Source organism: Echiichthys vipera (assembly GCF_963691815.1).
Source record: "Echiichthys vipera genome assembly, chromosome: 22".
Taxonomy (NCBI): Eukaryota; Metazoa; Chordata; class Actinopteri; order Perciformes; family Trachinidae; genus Echiichthys; species Echiichthys vipera.
In genome coordinates this window covers 18,248,160-18,272,147 of record NC_139847.1, presented here as the reverse complement: position 1 = coordinate 18,272,147, position 23,988 = coordinate 18,248,160, and the positions used below count along the sequence as shown (strand labels likewise).

Here is a 23,988-nt window from a genome sequence, read left to right as displayed (position 1 = left end):
AATATAGAATGAAACAATTTAAAAAAAATGGAAATTGGCATTCAACTTCTCTTAGAGCCTGCATGTACGGGGCCTAAACTGATTTTGTCCTGCTTAATGATGCTGCTATAGGCCTAGTCTGCCGAGGTATAATCCTGTTCCAGATCCTCTGAGCTTCTCTCTCTCTGTTTGTATCATTCATGTCTCATCAATGCATGTTACTAACTCAACTTCTTCCCCGGAGTTGTTTGTGCTTTGTCGTCTTTGTCGTATGGTGACGACTATGGTGGTGGTGCCTGCTGCCGTGGTCCCGCATGACGCTTCCTGCTGCTTTTATTACTATTACTCATATAAACTATCATTAGTCTTATAAATTATAACATTTGTAGCCAGAAAAACACCATCAGTGGTGTCTCATTGTATCACAGCTGTTATTACCACAACTCATCATTGATTATATTTACCATCATAATTATTATCATTGTCATATCACCTTAGCTGTGCTTGTTCCTACTATTCTACTATATTAACTGCCATAACATATAAGTCATATTCACATTACTATAGATATTGTTATAGTTAATGTTACTTTTGTGGTTGCTTGCATCTCTGTAAGTGTCTGTCTTTGTCTCTCTCTGTCTGTCTTTTCTCTCTTTCTCTCTCATTTTCTTCCTCCCCAACCGGTGCAGACAGATGTCCGTCCTCCACAGAGCTGGGTCTGTCTGTTCGTTCCTGTCTGTTAAAGTGAAGGTTTTCGTTGCCACCATACTCTACGGGGGAATTGTTGGGTCTCTGTAAATCATAAATAAGTCATAGAATGTGGTCTTTACCTACTCTGTAAAGTGTCCTGAGATATTTTTTTTAATGATTTGGCACTGAAAATAAAATTGAATTGATTTTTAATGTAGTTGAATAGTATTATAATAACAGTTTTATTTACAGGCAAGATTTTAGCCTTTGTTCCGTTAAGCTTTTTGTACACTATTTGAATTGAAATGACATTCTTTATATTGTGATGGTATAAACTATTTTCATACTACACTGAGATAACTCAAAAGTCTCATTAGTTGCCTACGTATGCAGTGTATGTCGGTCTATACTCTTATCTTATCCGTACATTGTGTGCTATGCCAGATAAATTAGCAATATTTCCATTATTATTATTACTTGTTTTAGATCAAAGCAGTTCCTCCCGGAAACCTCGCGTCGTCCTCGCACTCTCCGGCTTTACCATGTGTGCCCTGTCGTGCTCAGACGTGGGTGGAGCGAGGGAGGCGACGGAGCAGCAATGTCAAGAAGTTACAGTCCGCACGGCCGTGTTTGCGTTAGCTTCTAGCTGAACAAAAACAACAAACGACAGACAAACGGCGGTGTCGACGGAGGGAGAAGCGAGAGTCGCACTCGGACGCAGCCATGGACGGTCAGTGAAAGTGTATTTATGTCCCGGGCCTGTTTACTCACATTAGACAGCGGCGGTGAAAGTGTGCGGGGAGTTGTTGTGCGCACAGGGGGAAAGCCCCGCTATCACCGTGTTTGCGCTAACGGGGGGAGTCTGCTGCTCCCGGGTAGAGAGCGGACGTACAGTAGGAAGTTTGACATAACTTTGGGCCTGTGTTACTTACCGTACCGAAAGTTGCCGTCCCGTTGACTGTATGTATTGCTGCGCGTGTCGCTCACTCACCTGGCTCGCGGGAACCAGTCTCGACCTGCCAAGAGGCCCGCTGGGTTAGTCCACCTCACGGATTTCCTCGTTAGGGCTGAAAAAAAAAAATGCCGAACCTCATTTAAATAGCCACCAATTTATACGGGAGACGTGTATTTCTGTAAACGTGTGATGGAGACTCGTGTTGTTTGTCAGTGTTTATACGGTCTCTTCACTTCGGCCGACATTTAACAAACCAGGTTGCATTTTTGGCAATTCCAAATCTGTCCTTTTTTGATTGGTCCCCATTGTTCGCCCCGCCCACCACGGAAATCATCGCTATAGCGCACCGCACTTACAAGTGTAGGTGAGACACCAGTTGGGTTTTTAATTGGGACACATGCATGCCACTGCTTGGAGGAGCTTGGTACTGGTCAGAAACAGCACGTTGCTATGTGGGGCTCCATACGATCGTTCATCATTTATCAATCGAATCGTATCGCGATTAAATCTACTCTTGCATACCTGGACACTTATCTATTCTGTGCAATAATTTAATCTTGCTGCTCATTTCTGTCATATGCAGGCATACATATTTGATCTTATATGATTTCTCTACATGTAACTTATCTGATTTCATTTTCTCTGAATTTTATTTGACCCGTATTCACATCTCTATTTTATATTGCTTTAACTAAGAGGTTATTGTTTTACTTTCTATATTTATTTAGCTAAGAGTTTATTGGTTACTGATTGTTTTTTGTACTTTCTGTATTTATTTATCTAAGATAATATTGGTTACTGATTATGTTTTTTTACACTTTCGGTATTTATTTAGCTTAGAGTTTATTGGTTACTGTTTATTGTTTTACTTTCTGTATCTATTGAGCTAAGAGTTTATTGGTTCTTATACTGTTTTTATTTTTACACCTCCCTCATCTTTTTGTAAGCTTCTGGAAACTCAATTTCATACAGAATATACGAATACACGTTTTAAGTGGTTTAATAAGGACTATTTATTCATTTACCAGAAAACATGCTATATTGTGTATTTTACAATTAGTATGATGGCTTTTGATTGTGTGTGTGTGTGTGTGTGTGTGTGTGTGTGTGTGTGTGTGTGTGTGTGTGTGTGTGTGTGTGTGTGTGTGTGTGTGTGTGTGTGTGTGTGTGTGTGTGTGTGTGTGTGTGTGTGTGTGTGTGTGTGTGTGTGTGTGTGTGTGTCCTTTGTAACGCCACTTTGAGTGAAAGTGACTCACACCAGGTACACCCTGACTTTCACTTTCACAACATAATCATACTGCAATTGGGATCAATAAAGTATTTCTGTTCTATTCTATTAAATTGGGCTCAATTATAGGCAGGAGTGTTTAAAATACTCTAAAGTTAAATATTACACACATATTCATCTTCGTGCTTTGCCTATTTCCAAGATCCATATTCATTCACACTAATCTTTAAATGAAAAGTCAAAGATAATTGTCATTTGGTCCACATGCTATGAGACTGATCTGAGGCTGGGAATCAGGCATGTCACAACTTAGAAAGTATCCCAGCCACGCTTTCACATGAAACAAGTCCCACGAGCTGATGGGTGGAGCTTTGACCACCTGATTTGGTGTCACACCTTGTTACTCTCTATCAGCTTTAACAATTCATCAACCGAGCGCCTGAAACTAGAGCACCGCTGGCTCTTCACTTACAATGGAAACTCCTCACAACAAGGCGGGTTATTTGACACCAGTATTAAACCCTGCCTGTCATTGTTTGCTTTTTTTCTCTGCACTTCTTCTTCTCTCCACGCTTGGCAGGCAGTTTATGGTGAGTAATTATATTTAGCTGGGAAGCCCTTGTATCTCTGCACCCTTTGACCTCTTTGGACGCTGCGCTGTCTAGTAGATTTCCACCCAGGACCACAGCGCAAATGACAAACTCTTACTAAACCACAAATATGTGCTGAAAGCAGCTTTTGGTTTTTGTCATTGGTGCTGCCGCTGTATGCTGTGTGTCATTTACTGTGGACGGTAACCACTAATCGCTCTTTGGCTTTGACTAACAAGTGGTTGACATGTCTTTTCTTGTTTTCTGTCCACCACAGGTGTGTATGGATGGGGCCTGAACCCACTCAACCCAGGTAAGGAACTATTTCCCCGTAAACAATCTGTTTTATATGAACCAGTGCTGACGATCTCTGCAGATCTTTCATGAGTAAACATTTCAACACTCTGTGCAACGTGATCAATGACAGAGCTTTTTCTGTGCACTGCAGTTCCAAGTGACCCGAATCTGATTTTTCCTCTCATATGTGACCCATATCTGATTTGCTTTTGACAGTGTGAACAGCACAACTCTCACTGAATCTGGCATTTTCCAATCAGAATTAGGCCACTTTGAAATGTGCTACTGATTCGGATATGTATTTTTTGGAATGCGACCGCAATCTGAATGTCCCATTTAATGTGAGTTTGACGTCATTCTGACCCGAGCTGCTCTATTTTGTAGATGAATGACAAATAAAGTTGATTGAAAACATCAGAACGAACAGCAGTGAAGCAGGCGGCCAGTGAAGGGATAGTGAAGTTTTAGACCTCATTAGTATTTGGGGTGCTACTTCGGTGCAAGCTAGGCTTGAAGGGTCTTATCGGTCAGATTTGCTGATTGCCGCATTAGGCCATAAAGTCCTACAAATCCGGTTGCCGTTGCCGTGTTCGCTTCCGTAAACACCGTTGTGGCGTGATGTCATCAATGATCAACTGCTCACGTGGGTCACTTCCAGAGCGTGAGCTGTTCAGACAACAATCCTTAGACAGGCCACAATTAAAGACGTAATGTGAACATACAAACAAGAAATTGGATTTGAGTAATAAATTGGAATAGTGCGTAAAGACCTGCAGTGTGAACGTAGCCACTGCTTCAAGCGAAGGAGCGTTTCACAGTCTGTATATTGTGTTTTTTGTATAAAGTGATGTGACCCTGCATCTAAGTCAAATTCTTCCTCTTCTTCTTCTCTCAATTCCATCTCATCAGTCCAAGCAGCAAACCCTTTTATAGAGATCATCGAGCAACCGAAGCAGAGGGGGATGAGGTTTAGGTATAAGTGTGAGGGCCGTTCAGCTGGCAGCATCCCCGGAGAGAAGAGCAACGACACCACTAAGACCCACCCAGCCATAAAGGTGAGACCGGTCCAACTCATTGAGCATGTTTTACTATCTGCCATCCATCGAATGTAGCTTAGATTACATCCTGATCCACTATGGTGGAAGATTGTTGCTGTGCGCCCATCTTGATGGGTTGGAGCAAACGCTGCGTGGCTGCATGTCGCCTGGAGAACATCCAGAGAGTCAAGGTCCTGCCTATTTGTACCGTTGCAGGCCTTTTGCAGCAAAAACAGACAGTGAAATTGTCTTTTGACAGTCTCATTGACATCATAACAGCACTTTCACCACAGTTTCAATACGCGTATATACATTTAATTACATTTAACTCAACACTTTCTGTTTCTATTTCGTTTTGGTGGACAAAATCTGAAGCTTTTATCTCTACAACAAATATAAATGACATTTATAAAGAAATAAAAAAACATATTTATGGTTATCATCAAAAGCTAACTCGACGTAGAAAGCAGCGCAGCAGCAACAGCTGTGTGTGTGAACACCACAGGTGTGTGAGCTGCAGCAGTTTCAGTCACGCACTGCTCTGCAGGATGTGTGGCCTGGGCGTTACTTTTTGTATCATACTGCTACTATAATACAATAATAATGTACCATACTTACTGTTGAAAATGTATGCACTGACTAGGGGACAGATCAGGGCTGAATCAGCTCTGGCTGCAACCAGAACATCTTTGATAACATTTTGCACTTTGACATTCAAGGAAGAAATCAATAATGAATAAATAAATAAATAAATAATGAATGCACATGCAGAAAGTAATGAAACAACATAAAAAAATCTACAGGGAGTTAATGGCTCCCCATACAATTGCAAATTTTATTATTCACTTTGCTTTGTACGTATTGTGCTTATTTTGAATCTAGTGATATTTAGAGGTGGTCTTGACGTAGGTGGACTTTCTTCCCCGCTGGACAGAGCGAGGCGAGCTGTTAAACCTCTGTTTCCAGTCTTTATGCTAAGCTAAGCATTGACTCTTGGCAAGACACTTTTCTTTGGATGTTTTTTTTTTAAAGAATCAACTCTAGCGCCTCAGTATTTGTCTTGTATTTTATTTCTAAAAATATTACAGTTTCTTATAGAGGCCACGAACAGCTAATGTCTAAATGTACTGGCTGAACAGTTTCTGAGATTCCTTCCAGCCATGATAAAACATAAAAAACAACAACAGAGCATTAGGAAAAATGAAGTATTAGTTTGACTGTAAGCGAGCATCCTCCACTCCGATCAAATACTTGGAATCATTAAAGTATGACCCATTCCTCCTACAGGTGCACAATTACAGTGGCCCCCTGCGTGTTCGTATCTCGCTGGTGACGAAGAATGCGCCGCACAAGCCTCACCCCCATGAGCTGGTTGGGAAAGACTGTAAACATGGCTACTACGAGGCAGACCTGCAGGAGAGACGGATACACAGGTAGACTGGAGGGTTAATGTGTGGCGTACATGTGACACAGACCATGCCCTGTGTCTATGAGCCGCTTGGTGGTGCTGTGACTTCTCATCGGGTCATGGGGCAATTGGTCTCCTACTTAGACCTACTTTATACGGACAGTGTCCTGAGATAACTTTTATTATGATTTGACACTATAAAGAAAATTGAATTACATTCCATAACCTAAGCTAAGGTTGGCCAGCTGGCTGTGGCTTGGCTGCTCAGCATCAAGCGTCTTCGTAGCGTTGGCTGACAGAAAGCTAGCAATATTCTAAACAAGAGTGTAATTCATTTTAAAGCATTTTATAAACATGATGTTGGTCAATCGTGTTTAGTCTCACTGGTTTGGCCGGAACTCGGTCGAGCCTACGGAGTATAAGCAACAGGAAGCTGACTGCAGTTCACTTAATGGCCACCGCTGTCACTGATAACCAGCGTTTTCAGGAGAACCTTTATCAATAATAAGACAATTTCAATAGGATTTAATTTTCATTCATTCCTTTTTTTACAATTAATATACAGGACAAGCTTATAGATTATGCATGTATGTAAGACAGGGCTGCCCAACCCGGCTCCTGTCCTGCATGTTTTAGGTTTCTCTCTGCTCCAACACACCTAAATCTAATGATGTGCTCGTTATAAAGCAGCTGATGCTCGTCACAGGTTTGAAAATCGTTAGACTCAAGTGTGTTTTAGCAGGGAGAAACCTAAAACATGCAGGACAGTGGCCCTCCAGGAGCAGGATTGGACACCCCTGATGTAAGAGGAATGGAAAGAAAAGATGAGAGTACCGTGCGGTTTTCATGTTTCCATGAACAGCGTTTGACCAGTCTCTGTTGCAGAAGTCCTCATGCAGTGGAGCATCGGAGATCAGTTGGATCCGTGGAAACGCATCATCAGGCGGATTTCAGCAGATCTCTGATGCTCCAGTCTTCTGCAACAGAGACAACGTTCATGTGTACACAATGCCCACTCTGCTATGACACAGACCTGGGTTAAAACGAGTAAAGTAGTAGTAAAGTATTTCTTTAAACTTTAGGGCGATCACCCTCAGTGTTCGTCACAAGCTTCAGATTTTTTTTCTTGTCAAGAGACGTTCAGTCAGACACAAAGTCCTCAGTTAGTGCGACTTTAGCTCGAGCACACATTATAGTAGACACAGTCGAGTAATATGAGCGAAGGAAAATTATTTTCTCAAACTTCTAAAAACTATTTCATTTTCTGTTTACCCTAGTTATGTTTTATTACATAAAATAGAATAAAATAGAATCTCAGTTTAGAAATTGTTTACAAGTTTATATATTATGTCCTAAATGTCTTCATCTATTGGTAGTGCACTTGAAGTCAAGCATAGTTGTCACAACGCGCAGATGTGGTCAGTGAGCCATAGTGGTAATGCTTTATTTTTAAACGAGGAGGCACAGAGGAGATTAAAGCAGTTGTTAATTGAGAGAATAGGAAGTACATGTACGCTTCAGTGGTTCCTGTCTTTTGGTTTCAGACTCCGACTGTATTTGCTTTTAGTTTTCAGAACCTGGGCATACAGTGTGTGAAGAAGAAGGATGTGAACGAGGCCATCACCTGTAGGCTGCAGACTAATAATAACCCCTTCAACAGTAAGGACTTTGTGTTGTTGGCCCTTCTCTGTCAAATCTATCGTTGTGTGAAATGTTAAAGTGCCTAAATGCTCCACTGTGATATAAAGACTGTTATTTTACTGTAACAAAACTAAAATTTCTGTCGTAACTGTATTTATAAAACTGACAGAATTCAATTCAAAATATACTCAAATCTGAAGTTACCCGTTGACTTTAAATGAGAGGGTTTGAAAATGCAGAAAATCTCAATAAGGGCTAAAAAGTAAATGTGCTTCCAACCCCTTCCCTGCGTTTTTTTTTATTTTTTATTTTCTGTGTGAGAAAACTATGTTAAACAAAATCTGAACTGTAGCAGAATAGTTTTTACATACTTTAAAATGTGTTTGGAGTGGGACTTTTAAATTGGCTTGATTTCACTTGCAAAGCTAACAAACTGGTTTAAATGGCTGTTCTGATACAAGACAACATGAATACTGTAGCTAGCTTGATGCTTTTTTTGGCTAATGTCAAGCTAGCTACCGTCATGGATACGTTTTACTCTCATTGTCTTTCTGTCCTCCTATTTACACAATTTGTACATTTGTATTTAAACCCGTAGCCAGTTTAGCTTTTAAATGTTACTTTGTTAAGAACTAGTTAACTGGGTAGTTAGCATGAGCAGTGTTAGCTAATCCCTCAGAATTTGCTCTCTTGATCATTTCAGTAATTTTCTCACATTTGTTAGTTGTTTCTTGGTAATTTAGCACTATAATCTCAGAAAATATCCAAGTCTTTTTTCTTTTTCTCCCTTCCGCAGCCCCATAAGTCATTCATTGTTTTTTTTTTTTTTATCTCTGTGGCTCCAGGCCGCTGTTTCACTCTTTTGGGTAAAACCAAAATCTAACAACAAGAAGTGCGGTTTGTTACCTTCACCCTTGACTGATTAAAACACTAGCTGTGTTCGAAATCAATAGGACTGCAGCGATCAATTCTTTTTGTAATCGAGTAATCTACATATCTATATAGTTCTGCATAAAAATGTATTATAATTTGCGTTATTTTGCAAAAAAAATTATGTCTACGGTAGGCCTATTTGGTGTGGTTTGTGTTTGAGTGTGCATGTGTGCGTGAGGGGAAGAGAGAGAGAGAGACGAGATGTGTGTGTGTGTTGAAGGCAATACACTCGCAATTTACCATAAATAAGTTTACCAATTCAAAGTGGTGCATAGACAAATAGATGAATTTGTAAATGAATTAGAGATAGATATTAACAGGAAGAGTGAGTTGCTCTCTTCCTCTCACTGTAACAACAACAACAACAACAACAACAATGAACAAAACTCCACTGACACATTTACTCAGACAAAACTATAAAGACTGATCAGGGAGGTGACGTTCTGTTTAACATGAAAAACTAAACATAGAGGCGTTCATAAGGACAGCTAACGTTACCCATTCTCTTCCTGTTTGCCCATCACTACGGCAACCATCCTCCTTAAACTGAACCAGCGTCACTCTGTGAAGTGGCGTTGTAATCGAGTAGATTGAGTTACTCAAGTAATTGTTTCAGCTCTAAAATCTTTCCCTATCACAGAAGTAGTGCACTATATAGTGTGTACGCCATTTGTAGTGGTGTTCAAATTCTCCGTGGTTAATTTCAGTCACTTCCATCACACACATATCCGGTGCGTCCAGTGACGCAACGATTTGTTAGAAAATTCCAGCGTAGTGTCTGAAATCTGGTTTGGTCGTTCCCTACATAGTGCACTATTTAATAAACACTACATAGAGAATAGTGAGTGATTGAGGGAACGGTTTCGAAGCCTTCTTATGACAGGATGCAGTGTTGCCTGATTGTGAACCTCACCCTTTCCCTTCTGTGTCTCGGCTGCAGTTCCCGAGGCGAAGGTCTGGGAGGAGGAGTTTGACCTGAACTCAGTCCGACTTTGCTTCCAGGCCTCCATCACTCTTCCCACAGGGGATCTGTTTCCTATGGAGCCTGTGGTTTCGCAGCCCATCTACGACAACAGTGAGTAGGCAACACATATGCATACACAAGCACACATACAACATATTAGGGTTCAAGAACTAATATCTTTTGACTATTGTTTTTAATTGCTTATTCCCAAAAATAACATGACCTCAGTGTTTTCCGCAAGATTTTTGTCGGGGTAAGCTGATAAAAAAAAAAAAGAAAAAGAAATTTGATTAGAATAAAACACCAGTATCTGTGTAAGTAAGTTCAAACTCCAACCTATAGAACCTGCAATATTTAATTCCCTCACTTGCTGCAATTTGATATGAATAATATGAATTCACTTTCAAAATGTGATATCTACTATTTAAATTAAGGCCAGGCTGACACACTAACTTCAGTTATTCTGCTTTCGAATAATATACATTAGACAAATTGAACAACTTCTTAACTTCTTCTTTTGCTTAAGGTGTGAAGTATTCAGTCACAGCCCACATTCCTCTGCATTTAAAACGTGTTAATCTGTAGCCTTGGTGTTGTATTTATTTCTATCTGTATGTATTCATGAATGCTTTTTCTGTCTTAAAGGGGCCCCAAACACAGCTGAGCTGAAGATCTGCCGAGTCAACCGTAACTCCGGAAGCTGCAAAGGAGGGGATGAAATCTTTCTGCTGTGTGACAAAGTGCAAAAAGGTACAATATGGCTGTAGATGATGAGTTAGTTTTAGTGATAAATACTCATATAAAGTAGTTACTGTGTGCTTAGAAACAGAACCCTGACTCTATAATAAAGTGTTTTCATTTGGCGATTACCTTTTTATATTGACCGTGGGTTTCTGTGCTCTACCACTGGATAAATCACAGTAACACAGTCATAGTCAATGTCTTTCTTTACTGCATTCCTAATTCTCCAACCCGGCAGCTTCGGAAAGTGTTCCCATCCATTTACATATTCTTATTCACCGTTTTGAAGTATCACATTAGAAAAGCTTCATGGAAACCACAACATTTGATCAAACCTGCCCAATTGATCCAAAATCCTGAAGCCCTCTCTTCATTTCCCTCTCGTAGATGGGGTTAGATGGTCATGGGGACTTTTTATATTTGTGGTTAGCAACTTTAAGTAGCGCCAACTTCTGACATAAAACGTGCCTTATTTGTTTTGTTCTTTTGCAACATTTCAAGAGTTTGCTTCATGTTCGAAACTGGAAACACTAAATGGAAAGACGGCTGTTGTTTTGATTTCCCTGCCTGCAGACTCTGCTCTCACTGGCATAGCAGGAAGCTTTCAGAGGGGGGGGGAAACCTCCTAAAGCCTAATGTAATTCAATTCAATTTTATTTACAGTGCCAAATCATAACAAAAGTTATCTCATGACACTTTACAGAGTAGGTAAAGACCCCACTCTATGACTTATTTATGATTTACAGAGACCCAACAATTCCCCCGTAGAGTACGGTGGAAACGAAAACCTTCACTTTAACAGACAGGAACGAACAGACCCAGCTCTGTGGAGGACGGACATCTGTCTGCACTGGAGAGAGGAAGAAAAGGAGAGAGAAAGAGAGAAAACCCACAGAGAGAGACAAAGACAGACACAAAGACAGAGACAGACACACTTACAGTAACTATAATAATATCTATAGTAATGTGAATATGACTTATATGTTATGACGGTTAATACAGCAGAATAGTAGAAACAAGGTTATAGATTATAATAGCAGCAGGAAGCGTCATGCAGGACCACGGCAGCAGGCACCACCACGATCAGCAGAGACCTGCGAGACGACAAAGCACAAACAAAGCACATGTAATGTATGATAATTTTCCAGCACTCAATGGCAGGCAAAGATAACAACCAGCGGGTAAACATATTGGAGCATTTAGCATCTTTCTTTTCAGGAGTTCGTAGATGCCAAAACACAGGTAAACATCAGAGTGAATATTTCTGTCGGCACAAACACGACTCCAGATGAATGCTAATGTTGCTATGTGTCTGCTGGGAGTGTAAATACTCAGCTGTTTACATGTTCAACAAAACTTTATAAGGTAGTAATTTCGCTTGATCCTGAGGCCAAAAAAAAGAATGGAGCTTTGAGTATGCGTTTCAAAAAACCTCCGCTCATAGATAACACACCAGTCACAGCAGGAAGTGATATTTTAGTACAGCGCCCTTGTTGCCCGTGATGTTCCGGTGCCTGTCACAGCATCTGCTGTAGTGAAAGCAGGCACGTTATCTCTGGGTGGCTTCCATCACAAAACAAAAGCTTTCTTCCTGTATTGCGATGTGCACTTCTCATTTTTCCTGTTTTAACATGCCATATGTGTAGAATGCCAGTTAACTGCTTCTCATTGTGTTTGTGTGCCTGCTAATTGTTAATTGTTGTCAAGGCCAACCCTGAAAACTTTCAGCCTCCCTGCGCCTTGTGAACTTGTTTAAATAACGCAAAAATATGTGATCATCAAAAACGTTTTTTTATTTAAATTAGTATTTTTTTTTACCTCATTTATTGCATTCGTTTGATTGTGGCCAGCATATGTCCTGTAAACCATGTGGAGTTTATATTTTAGTTTCTCCTTGCATTTCTGTTCCCTCTTAGAAGACATCGAGGTGCGTTTTTTCCAGGACTCCTGGGAGGGAAAGGGCACATTCTCACAGGCCGATGTCCACAGGCAGGTGGCCATTGTGTTCCGCACACCACCATACCGTGACACTAACCTCTCCGAGCCCATTAGAGTCAAGATGCAGCTCCGTCGGCCCTCTGACCGAGAGGTCAGTGAGCCGATGGACTTTCAGTACCTGCCTGCAGAGCCAGGTACGAGGCAATTTTCTTTCTCATTTTTCTATACGATATCAAATCAGTAACTAATGTAAGTTTTACTTGACAGTATTGAACTCTGAGAGATGTCTTTGTTAGTCCGTCTTCTAACCTATTAAAAACGCCCCCTGTAGATGAATACAGACTGAGTGAGAAGAGAAAGCGTACAGGAGACATGTTCCAGAGCCTGAAGCTGGGGCCCATGCTGTCTAGTGGTATGTTAAAGAGATTTATTATTCTATCACTCTCACTGCTATACAGATTATACAGTATAATAGGTAATTATGATTTTTAGTTGCAATGTCATATAATCGTTGCTGTTGGAATTTCAGTGTCCATTCCACAAGATAGACGGCACATAAGCCCGGCAAGGAGAACCGTCCCAGCCAAGCCTCTGTCAATGAATGCACCAGCTGGTGAGTCTGTCTTAAAGATACAATAGCAACTGCATCTGTGTAGAAACTAAGCAAATTTAAAAAACACATTAAACTGATGATTTGTCGGCCATTTGCTGCATAACATAAGTGAATGTTATTTATATATAGATATAGCAAAACAGCAGTGCTAGAGTGCTTCACAGTCGATAACAAAAATGTCTAATAGCACGCAGCATGAACACGCATATAAAATGTAGAAATGAGAAGCTGACACAATAAAAGTAATCTAACAAGCTAAACTGAATTAAAAGACTCAGCTGTCCTGACAGTGAAGGGGGGAATTACATAGTGTTGGAGCTAAAATCGTAAAACCACAGTCCCCCTCTGTTTTGAGCCTTACCCCTGCGATATTAAAGAACAATTGGTCTGACATGGTTTGGCTTATAAGTTCAGAAATGTAAGCGGTTGCCGTGCCATGGAATGCTTTGCATGCGATCAGGAGGATCGTGCACTGAATTCTGAAGTGCACAGGAAGCCGATGTAAGCAAACTCAAATAGCTTGTCGTTTGTGTTGTGTCTTTGGTAGCTGCGGTGCCCCCTGGTGCCAGTGGAGCGAAACCTCAGCCCTCCTACTCCTATCAACCAGGACAGCTCTTCTCAGTCCAGCCTAAAGTAGAGGGCTCCTCCTCCCTCTCTGCTGCAACTACAACCCAAACGTGGAGGATCATGGAGAGCCTGAACCTGGGCCCCCAGCCCAAAACCAGTGCAGTGGCCACATTTACAATGGGCCAGGCACCACCCTCCAGCTCCTCTACCACCACTTCCACCACCAACCAGGACTACTCGACCGTCAACCTGTCAGACCTTCATGAATTCTTCCCCAACATTTCCTCTGCCATGTCCCAGGAGCAGGCAGCTTCTCAGGGAAGCGCGTCCTCCTCACAGACCAGCAGCTCCTTCACCCTCCAAGGCTCTCAGTTCCGCTCTCAGCTGGACGCACAACTCGCTGACGACGAAATCCCAGAGTTCCCTAGCTTTTCTGAAGCCCAGGCCCCAGGCGCTCTGGACAACCTCAACATGGATGACTTTGAGGACCTCCTGAACCCCGCCCTCATGAACGAGAGCGGGAACGGCACCTCGATGTTGGCTCAAGCTTCGTGCCAACAATCTGCCCTTCCCAGCTCTTCTACTGCTGCCCACAGTGCAGCCTCCCAGAACACTTCTGAGCCCGCCAGCATCCCGGGAAGCACCTGGATGAATTACCCCAACAGCATCGTCAACTTGCTCCAGAACGAGGGCATGATCGACATCGCATCTAACAACAACCACCACCAGCCCGCCGTGCTGGATGAGTTTGACGAGTTGATGTCTGCCGACGAGGATCGTCTTATTTCCATTTTTAATAGTGGAAGCCAAGCCGGGTTTGTGTCAGGACACCCAACTTAAAAAGTGTGTCTTTGTTTTTAAACAGACTTCTTTACATAAACCACTTGTATCAGCCCCTTTAACCTCCAGGACTAAAAGTCATTTGTTGTTATAAAAGACAAAAAAAGGAAGCAAGGTGGATATAATAGGGCTGTAAGAGACAGAATGTAGCAAAACGGTTCACTGTGGACATGTTACTGGAACACCAGCAAAGACTCTTAACGGTCAATTCAATTAGTGGGGTTTTCCAGGCCTTTAGATACAGTTTGACCAGCAAATGATAAAAGACAGAACTGAACATGTTCAGATTTCATCCCCCTTGTTTAGCATCAGTCATCGACTTTGTTTTGTAGAGACAATCAAATCAGAAGGCATCTGTTTTCTGTGGAACATGTTAAGCATGTTTTTGTACTGTCAACTGAACTATTTTAGTAGCTCTGGTCCTTGTTAATGAGACGATCACTCTGAAAAGTGTGGTCCGCCTTACAGTAGGGGGTATTTTTAATAGGTATTTAATCAGAACCGGAGGTAAGTTTATGCAATTTATGTCTTGTAATTTAACACCCTCATCTATTACTTTGGAACTTTTTAGAATGCTTTGTGAAGGTCAGCAGTAACAGCTTTCTTATACAGGTCTTTGTTGAGTCTCAACAAAATGTAGTAATGTGTTACAAACCAAATGAAGGTCTACATATAAATAATTATCACAAACAAGCAACATTAATAAGTACATGCTTATAGCAGAGAAGCCTACACTCGTGGAGCTGTATCAGATCTTATTTTTGTGTCTGCCAATAGAGTTTCCTCTGGTCTCTTATTGGTATCTCTAGTTATTTTATCAATAATGGCTGCAGTTTAACTCGCGTGTTTCAGACCTGTAGGTCAACTTGCTCTGTAGTAAAAGATGCTTTGAGATGGAATGATGCTGTTTTATACTGGTATGATGTAAACAGATTATACTACATGCCTTTCTGCTCTAATGAATAATTATCAGAATTCCAAAACACTTTTCTGGGCAATAAAAACCACAACATATGATGGTCTTCAAACGTAGACTTTATTTGGCAACTCTTATCGTGCTTCAGTACAAATCAAAGAAGAAAGTCAAAACAAATGAGACAAACGTACAATATTGTGAAAAGAAAAAACAAAATCTTTGTTGGATGAAAATGTTCCTTCTGTGCGTACAAATCAAGGATTTCTTCAGCCACCCTGTTCATCAGGTAAGCGTTTGTGTTTACAAACCGATCATCATATACAAAAACTCCTATTTCTGAACACAATATAATCAATACAAAATTGTGACAATAGTTCAGGTCACTTAGGAAATATAACAGCATGAGACTGAAATGAGATTTAGTGCTTTTTTTTTTTTGCCAAAAGGAAGAACTTGAGATCAAAATCCATCCACTTTCAAAACCACATGCACATCCCGGATCATGGGATCATCTAGTGCTTCTTCATTTACCCGTTCTGAAAAACTACCCTCTTGTTCTGACAGGCTTATGTTACTTCAAGATTGGTGACTTTGTTGGTAATGTGAGAACGCCGAGGCACGCACTCCAGGTCAAATTTGCTCTCGTATATTGTCGGACAAAGTTTCCAGCGGTTGTTTCGGTAGATTCCCAGGTATGTGTACACATCTGGCTTGTAGGTGAGAGGGCATTTGATCCCTGTGGCACGGATGATGGAGTCCAGCTCTATAACCTCGCTCTCATCAGTGAAGTTCTGGTTATAGGCACATATGACCTGCTTGCCGTCCCCCTTGGGATTATGGGGACTGACTTTAACAAGAGAGACCTTGCCATCCAGGGCTGCCCTGGCCACACACTCCCAGGCATGGTCCAACTTGAAACCAGTGTCCAAGTGCATCAGCCATTTGCCTGTAAGCACTCCATGGTTCAGGGCCAGTTCCTTCACTGTTTGGAAACTGACAGGCCGGCCTCCGGCCAACAGTTTCTCCCAGCTCTCCTGGAGACCCGTAACATCTCCAACGCTGGGGCAGTGGTTCAGGCCCAGCACGGCGATCCACCCCACAGGGCTGACGCCACTCTCCTCATCACCAAATCTGTTCACTTGTGAGGGTCCGTTGCTCTGCAGCCAACTGTCAAACTCGGATCTGGGAGTTCTTCTCGCGTCAAACACAATCCAGGGGTCCATGTCTGCAGCCATGGCCTCAGCGGCATAGGTATCTGCAGAAAAGTGGGTCACCACCTCGCAGTCACCAGGGGCCCCTTCCTCCTCCATGATGCCGTCAGTGAGAAGTTGTTGAGTGAGTCCTGGAACTGATCCTGTTGGATGGAGTGAAATGTTCTGTATTAAAATGTATATTTAAACCACACGGTGCGAGCTTTCTGTTACTTTGCCCTCACAGTTCCTTGGAAATCCGGACAGAAGTGGACAGTTGGGTGGTTTTAACGTTTACTAATGATGCTAACTTATTAGCCGACCACATTAGCAACACCTTTTCAAAGGTAACGTCTGTCTACCACCTATTATTTAACAGAAATAAGGTGAAGTTGCTATTGTGTTTGTTTGACGTAACTAAACGTGAAGAAAACATGGAATCGCTCGGCTCCAGTCTTATTGTAGCTAGCTGTTACTTGGCCGGCTAGCGAGTTAGCAATTTTACAAGTCGTCCATGTTCGTCTTCTTGATAAATGAGGTTACTAATAGCCCGCCGTTGCTCACTAACGTTATAACACGCATACTGTGAATGTGGACACTAGAAATGTTCGCACATTAACAGCAAACTTTAAACATTGAGGCTTCACAAACCTGCAGATGTTGGCGTTTGTTGCGCGCTGTTGTTGTTGTTGTTATCCCGCAGCCCAACCCCAACCGAACGGAGTCTGCTTCTTCTTATCTTGGCTTCAATGGCGGACACCGAACAGCTTGAGGGTACACACCGCCATCTACTGTACGAGCGCAGCAGGTCTCCCAAACTGCTGTGAAGTTTCACATTTCACACATCCTCAACCAGACTCTAAACTGTATTTCCATGTTTAAACGTATTAAATAATCATGTATTAATTAGGCGCGCAAATAAAGCTGCATTATTTAAAATGTAAATAAAAATGGCAATAAACCCGACTGTAAAACGACGTGTATGTATTTAAATATGTAAGCTCTTAAATTACATAATCCCAGGTTCCTCTGGGTAAGTGCATCATCGAATATACAAGTGTGCCTTCAATTGTTGGTGTTTATTTTGCGCAACGTTAGCTATGAAGTGCAATAGTCTTACTTTATTTATTAGTTGCTCCGACATTACGGCGCTGGGACCCCGCGGAGTCAAGCTGAGCTGCCGGGCAACAGGAGCGAGTGACGACGTGCTAATGCTAACGAATTAGCAGGGTAGCCGTGGCTATCAAGTGTGTGCGCGGTGGAGGTGATTTATAGATGATATAGAATAATATTCCAGGGTATATTCCATTTTATTTTAGGCTTGCCATCCAGGTGATTTAATTATGCCCAGCAAAAAGAAGAAATACAACGCCAGATTCCCTCCGGTAAGTTTGAACTTAGCTGAACCGGTGTTGCGGCTAGACAACGTTAGCACACTGTGTGACAGAAAGCTAACTTGCCCAGCTATCTTGACTGGGGTTCGGCCTGATTTGTTGCAGAGAGTTTAGAAACACAAGCCCTTTACCACTTAAATGTAAATAGCATATGTACAAATACACCGACGCTGTTGGTTTGAATTAATTTTCTAACTTACTTTACACCCTAGTGTTCTCTATGGTACATTTAAAGCATGCGACGTAAGTTAGCTAACGAGTAGCGAGCTAACCACGTATCGTTGTTTTTAGCATGCCCAGCTAAAATACACTGAACGCTATCAATCTGAGGGAAAGTGTTGTTTGTAGGTGCATATTTAAGGAGATTCGGAGGGATCCACATCACATTCTACATAGAAAGATCTACATGACGGAAATGGATGCTTTTAAACAAGCATGCATGAAAGTCCTATCCATACTACTGACTATACACAAATATGTGCTGACGTTACTGTATTTTGGTAACTTCTTTAGCCAGCGTTGGCGTTTACCTGACACGAAGCTATCTTTATGGTTATTTTTCATATAAAAAATTGATTGGACAATGTATTCACATGTATTGCAACTAAACATCTTCTCCCTACAGGCACGGATTAAGAAGATTATGCAGACAGATGAAGAAATAGGCAAAGTGGCTGCAGCAGTACCCGTTATTATTTGTATCCTTTCTGTCAAATATCTTCTCTGTGCATGTTCATATGTTTATATCAGCTGTATGTGTTTTGAATGCACAGCACGGTGTTGGATTTATCCAAACTACTACCATACATTTAGTCGAGGGACCTCAAACTAATGGTTTGAAAGCTAAAAACAACTTCTTGATTAAGCAGTCAATCAACAGGAAATTAATTGTCAAAACCTTTGCTGGTTCAGGCTTCCACAGTATAAAAAGTTGCGTTTTTTTCAGTTTGAAATAAAGAACACAGACCTGCTGCATCATCATTTCCTTAGCTAAGACATCAGCAAGAGCCCTGGAGCTTTTTTTGGAATCATTGCTTACAAAGGCCTGTCATGTCACCCAGTCGAGGAATGCAAAGACAATGACAACATCACATCTGTAAGTTTCTGTGTCTGTGTGTGTCTTGATAAACAGCTTGGTCTATATTGCACTGTGTTTGGAGTTTGACTGCTCTGGGAGTCATCCTCTGCCCAGTTCATCCTGACTGACGTGAATTCAGGAGGCTGGATAATAACAGAAAATCATGTTAAAGTTGCAGTTTGATTTTTGGATACATGTAGCTGAGAATGTTTAATGTCTTCATTTGATTAAAATAAAGACAATTCAAAGAAAATGGTATCTTTTGGGAGGAGTAGCCCTGTGTAGTTTGAGTGGATTTGTTACACATGGCCCTTGTATCTGAAAATATTTCTGGCCAGGGGAATCTTACTGTGTGACTCTGATTCTGCATGTTGTTCAAATGAATATATAACCCCCATTTCACTTTTTACTCAACTCAACTGAATACTGATTCAGATTGTGTGTGTCCACAGAAAGCAGTGTATTGAGCTGGAGCAACAGTTTGACTTCTTGAAGGACCTGGTGGCGACGGTGCCGGACATGCAGGGCGAGGGAGAAGAGAACCACTCTGAGGGGGGAGGAGAAAAAGTTCCACGCAGGTATGGCTCTCTCTCTCTCACACACTCACACACACACGCACACATGCACATATACACGCATACACACACACACCAACATGTTTGTATAGTACCATGACAACAAGGAACTGAACGGTCAACACTTTAAAGTTGACTCCAGGAAACTCCTGGCCTGTTTCATGTACATTGTCAGTCCAGGATAATATGATGTGGGCCCCGGCCAGCCACTGTATCCTACAGCTGAGTTTGATTAATGAATCTGGTTTATCGCTTTGTTAATTCATCATTCAGTCATTTTTGATAAGTGCGTGCACCCACACTACTATATGTAAGAATTTAATCCCTCAACAGGGCAACACTCTTTATATCAGGGCTGCCCAACCCTGCTCCTGGAGGGCCCCTGTCCTGCATGTTTTAGGTTTCTCTCTGCTCTAACACACCTGAGTCTAATGAAGTGCTCGTTATCAAGCAGCTGAAGCGCGTCACAGGTTTGAAAATCTTTAGACTCAGGAGTGTTAGAGCAGGGAGAAACCTAAAACATGCAGGACAGTGGCCCTCCAGGAGCAGGATTGGGCGACCCGGCCTTATACAAACACTTACCGTTGCCTTTTCCAGGAACAGCTGCTACTGCAAATTGAAATTGACTCAAGCAATGTGTTTGTCATCCTTTCAACGTTTCCAATTTTTTTGTGATTTATAGATGGACTCAAAAAAAATAAAATATGAAAAATTTAGAGAGGGCACGCTAATTATTGAGGATCGTAGCGTATTGATTGTCAAATCAAGTACTGGCACTGCACCTAAAGTGAAGCAGAGAGGCTGCCATAGAATATCATAAATGAAATGAGTAAGCCGACTTCTTTCCACTAAAATGTGGCTGGTTTGATTATGATTCAATATTTAGACATGTAGTCTCAAATCTAGTCTAGTCTCAGCTATGGGAGTGAGGCACGTTGACTCGCAGCATCCTTGAATATACATGGCTTAAAGTCATTTCCACCAGCAGTATTGACAACATTATTCTCTGCATCAGAACAGTCTCTGTTTATCTGAAAGTTTTGTTCGTTTTTTGTTTCCTCCCCCAGGGGTAGAAAACCAGGTTCTGGTCGCAAGAATGGGGGCGCTGGCTCCAAAGGCAAGGACAAGAAGTTGTCTGGCACCGAGTCAGAACAAGAGGTGGGCGTTTTATTTACACTTTTTCAGAGTTCTTTTTTCCTGCATGTAGAAAAAGAGCACAGAAAAATAATTTTGCAAGCACAACTTACGTTTTGAAGAGAAATTATCATTACACAAAGAATGATCTAATTGAACTCCATAGAGTTTTAGTAATTTATAAAGGCCGACCAACATGGGATTTTGGAGACAAATACTGATTTTTGAGGGAAAAATTCTCAGGTCAGCGATATGGCAACCAATGATAGTGAACTTTTTGAGCTGGAAAGAAAATAGACCTTTTCTATGTGGATTGTTCAAATATGACTCTGCAAATGTACTCAGAAGACTGCATATATAATGTGCACAAATGTTACGTATTCTTAAATACAGTTATTTGTTTAGGAAAGCAATGTAATACTTGTCAAACAAGGAGAAAATAAAGTACAGTATGTTTCAGACTATAAGTCACACTTTTTTAATACTCGGGTGACACTTTTATATTAAAAAAAATGATATAATTTCACACTTTGGTTATTTTCACACTGACGGAGGGCGCTCTAGGCTTGTGTGCCAGTATCTGCTTCTCCTGTTACTCCTGTACCACTGAAGATGAAAACTAATCGAGCAGCAGAAAGAAAGTTTGGAGTGAGGGAGAAACTTGTGAGGGGCTGGTGAAAAGTGGAGAGGAAACTAAAAAAGCTGGTCACGGGCTTAAAGCTAGGTGGCCACAGCTAGAGGAGCAAGTTCACGAACGGGTGCTTGAACAACGTGCTGCCGGGAGAGAGAGTCAGCGGTGCAGTGACGTCTCCACACCCAGGTAGTTGCCAAGGCGATGAATGTAAATCACTTTCTCCTTTGATGAAATGTCTGTTCCTGGTTTCTGATTTTATAAAATAAAAGTCCCTCAAAAATGCGACTTATAGTTCAGTGCGACTTCTGTGTTTTCCTCCGTCATTATGAATTTTTTAGCAGGTGCGACTTATACGCTGGAGCAAAATACGGTATTAAAATATAACTACATAAAGATCAATACTGTGAGTTCAGTATCAGTGAGTTTCTGACCACACTCTGCTGGACAAACTACATAACAAATCAATTTAAAATCATCCAGAGCATGATTTATATGTTAAAAAAAAAAAAGAATTTGTGTGCGTTTGAGGTAAGAAGTATGTTTATGTCCTGTTTCTTGTGATGGCACAGGATGACTCTGAAGACAGTGAGACAGACGGGGACGAGGAGGACGGCTCTCAGTCAAGCACAAATCTGCAGGCTACATCCAGGTTCCACAGGTATGGACACAAACTGTGTGTATTGACATACTGTATATCCAGATTAGCAAAGTAAATATTCTTACAATTCTTACCTTTTACACTTTTCTTTTGTAATCTTAAAATGCTCAGACGATCTCCCCCGAATTCGCTAGTAGGAGGTTCCAGTTTGACAGGCATGCCAGCGCACTTTGCCTAGTTAGAGGTCCGAAACCTCGGACATCCCACGGCACTGGAGCGCAACTATTTCTCTCTCACAGCACGTGTCGGGGAAGGAGGGAGTGTCAGAGGGCAGGGGGGCGAGGGTGGGACTTTGGAGGGAAGCGCTGTGCTGTGAAACATGCAAGAAATGTAAGAATTGCTTTAAACAGTATAGTTAAAAACATAATAATAAAAACATAATGGGGGGGCCACATGAAACCACGCCTGTCTTTTATTGGAGAGCTTAAGCACGAGCATTTATGGATGCTTAAAGACAGTATATAGATCTTTTTAATCTGATTGACTCCTAACGCCTGCTTTAAACCTCTGCCTGTACCCCCACAGCTCCGACGCACCCCCCCAGTACATGCACATGGGCAGCATGGGTTCAATGGGCAGCATGGCTCCCGCACAGCCCCAGGGCGGCATGGCCTTTGCCCCCCACCCCTCGATGATCAGCGTTGCGCCCCCTCCCCCACCCCCCGAGCCGCACAAAAACGAGGACGACGACGATGAAGACTATGACTCTTAGCTCCCTCCGCTTCCACCACTCTCTCTTTCTCTCACGCACACACGCACACACACACACACAGACACACACTCTTTCAGCATTATTTTTTTGGTTTCTTGAGTTGTTCTTGCGGCGGGCGCTCTAACCGGAAGAGGGAAAGACTCTTCATCGCAGCGCGCCCTCAGCTGCCGCCTGTAGGAGACACCGTCGCAGGAGAAAGAAAACCGGTTGTATAATATGTGTTTTAATTTTCATCTTTTTTTTTTTTTTTAAAAAGTGTTTTATTTTATTTTAGAGGAGAATCCAACGAGGATGTTTTTTAACAAGTCAGTCGTTCTATTTTGACTATTAAAAATGGCGGTCGTCACTGTTTTTGCCATGAGCCCCCGCAGACAGGATAGGTGTGGTTTGTGTTGCCTTGTAGCTTTTTTCTTTTTGGCACTTTTCTTTCCTCCTCAATCCTCTGTAGTAGACATCATGAAGTGGACACATCAGTCACCCCGGCTTGGCTGAAACAATTCTAAGAGGTAGTTAAAGCCTTTGATGCCCACACAAAGGTAACCAGCTGAGACGAGTTCAGGGCAACAGTAAAGTATTCGGAAGGTGATGAGCACTTGTCAAAGGGAAAGGAGGTCATCGTCTCATTCATGAAGTATTCTATGACTATGTTATCGATCGGCTGTGACAAGCTGCTGTTCAGAAGTGAGCCCTACTTCCCGGCTTTGTCACAACTTGCTAGTCAGTCCGGTTTTCAGGCTGTAACATAAACAAGGAAGCAGGTGTATTTTTACTGTAGGTTTGCTCCCAGCTTCTTCAATTAGTTTCTATTTTTAATTCACGTTTTTATCAAAAGAACTGTAAACCTCCACGCCGACAGCGCTGAAGTCGACCATGTCAGCAGGTTAATGATTAACATTTAGTTTGTTGTTGTTTTTGAAGCTGCCGGAGGCTAGTTGCTCTGGCAGGTGGACCTTGTATATTCTTTTATACGACCATTAAATTCCCCTGAGTTGTCCATCAGAAGTATGCTGTGACTCTTGGACCATAACTTTGTTTTTAAAGTTGCTTGTCTCCTTTTTTTTTTTCCCTCTCTTGTTTCTATTTTGGCCACCACTCCAATTTCAATCAACTTCCTCCTTTAACAATTTTCCCCCCCTGTTTTAGATTGTTTTAAATGTATCCATTGAAAACAGAGACGGGGCTCCCATTTATGTGTCGGTCTCAGTATGAAATGTTTCCAAATAGACAGTTGAAGTTGACACTGTATTGTAAACTTTTAACATTCTTTTTATTTTGT

At 41.7% G+C, this 23,988-nt stretch overlaps 3 protein-coding genes across 3 annotated transcripts; 2 read left to right on the top strand and 1 right to left on the bottom strand.

The window, feature by feature from the left end:
* Positions 1-1,250: 1,250 nt before the first annotated feature.
* Positions 1,251-15,436, top strand: rela (v-rel avian reticuloendotheliosis viral oncogene homolog A). Its single transcript, XM_083936838.1, has 11 exons — positions 1,251-1,399; positions 3,720-3,755; positions 4,649-4,794; positions 6,064-6,209; positions 7,752-7,843; positions 9,699-9,833; positions 10,368-10,472; positions 12,380-12,595; positions 12,733-12,813; positions 12,931-13,014; positions 13,562-15,436. Exons 1-11 carry the CDS (start codon positions 1,393-1,395, stop codon positions 14,419-14,421), a joined length of 1,908 nt encoding a protein of 635 aa, XP_083792964.1. The 5' UTR covers positions 1,251-1,392; the 3' UTR covers positions 14,422-15,436.
* Position 15,437: 1 nt separating this feature from the next.
* cUnh11orf68 (chromosome Un C11orf68 homolog) lies at positions 15,438-17,273 on the bottom strand. The gene is made up of 2 exons (XM_083936836.1): positions 17,179-17,273; positions 15,438-16,691 (listed from the first exon to the last, which is right to left on the bottom strand). The coding sequence occupies exon 2, from the start codon at positions 16,645-16,647 to the stop codon at positions 15,904-15,906; it is 744 nt and encodes a 247-aa protein (XP_083792962.1). The 5' UTR covers positions 16,648-16,691; positions 17,179-17,273; the 3' UTR covers positions 15,438-15,903.
* Positions 17,274-17,770: 497 nt separating this feature from the next.
* Positions 17,771-23,988, top strand: drap1 (DR1-associated protein 1 (negative cofactor 2 alpha)). Its single transcript, XM_083936726.1, has 7 exons — positions 17,771-17,912; positions 18,547-18,619; positions 18,924-19,017; positions 19,452-19,577; positions 20,642-20,732; positions 21,912-22,000; positions 22,526-23,988. Exons 1-7 carry the CDS (start codon positions 17,871-17,873, stop codon positions 22,710-22,712), a joined length of 702 nt encoding a protein of 233 aa, XP_083792852.1. The 5' UTR covers positions 17,771-17,870; the 3' UTR covers positions 22,713-23,988.

Coding starts and splice junctions, on each gene's coding strand:
- drap1 (XM_083936726.1), top strand. CDS start 17,871: ATGCCCAGCAAAAAGAAGAAATACAACGCCAGATTCCCTCCG. Junction 18,620..18,923: donor AGCAGTACCCGTTATTATTT/GTATCCTTTCTG, acceptor CTAAGACATCAG/CAAGAGCCCTGGAGCTTTTT. Junction 19,578..20,641: donor GGAGAAAAAGTTCCACGCAG/GTATGGCTCTCT, acceptor TTCCTCCCCCAG/GGGTAGAAAACCAGGTTCTG.
- rela (XM_083936838.1), top strand. Junction 9,834..10,367: donor GCAGCCCATCTACGACAACA/GTGAGTAGGCAA, acceptor TCTGTCTTAAAG/GGGCCCCAAACACAGCTGAG. Junction 12,814..12,930: donor GGGGCCCATGCTGTCTAGTG/GTATGTTAAAGA, acceptor TTGGAATTTCAG/TGTCCATTCCACAAGATAGA.
- cUnh11orf68 (XM_083936836.1), bottom strand. CDS start 16,647: ATGGAGGAGGAAGGGGCCCCTGGTGACTGCGAGGTGGTGACCCACTTT.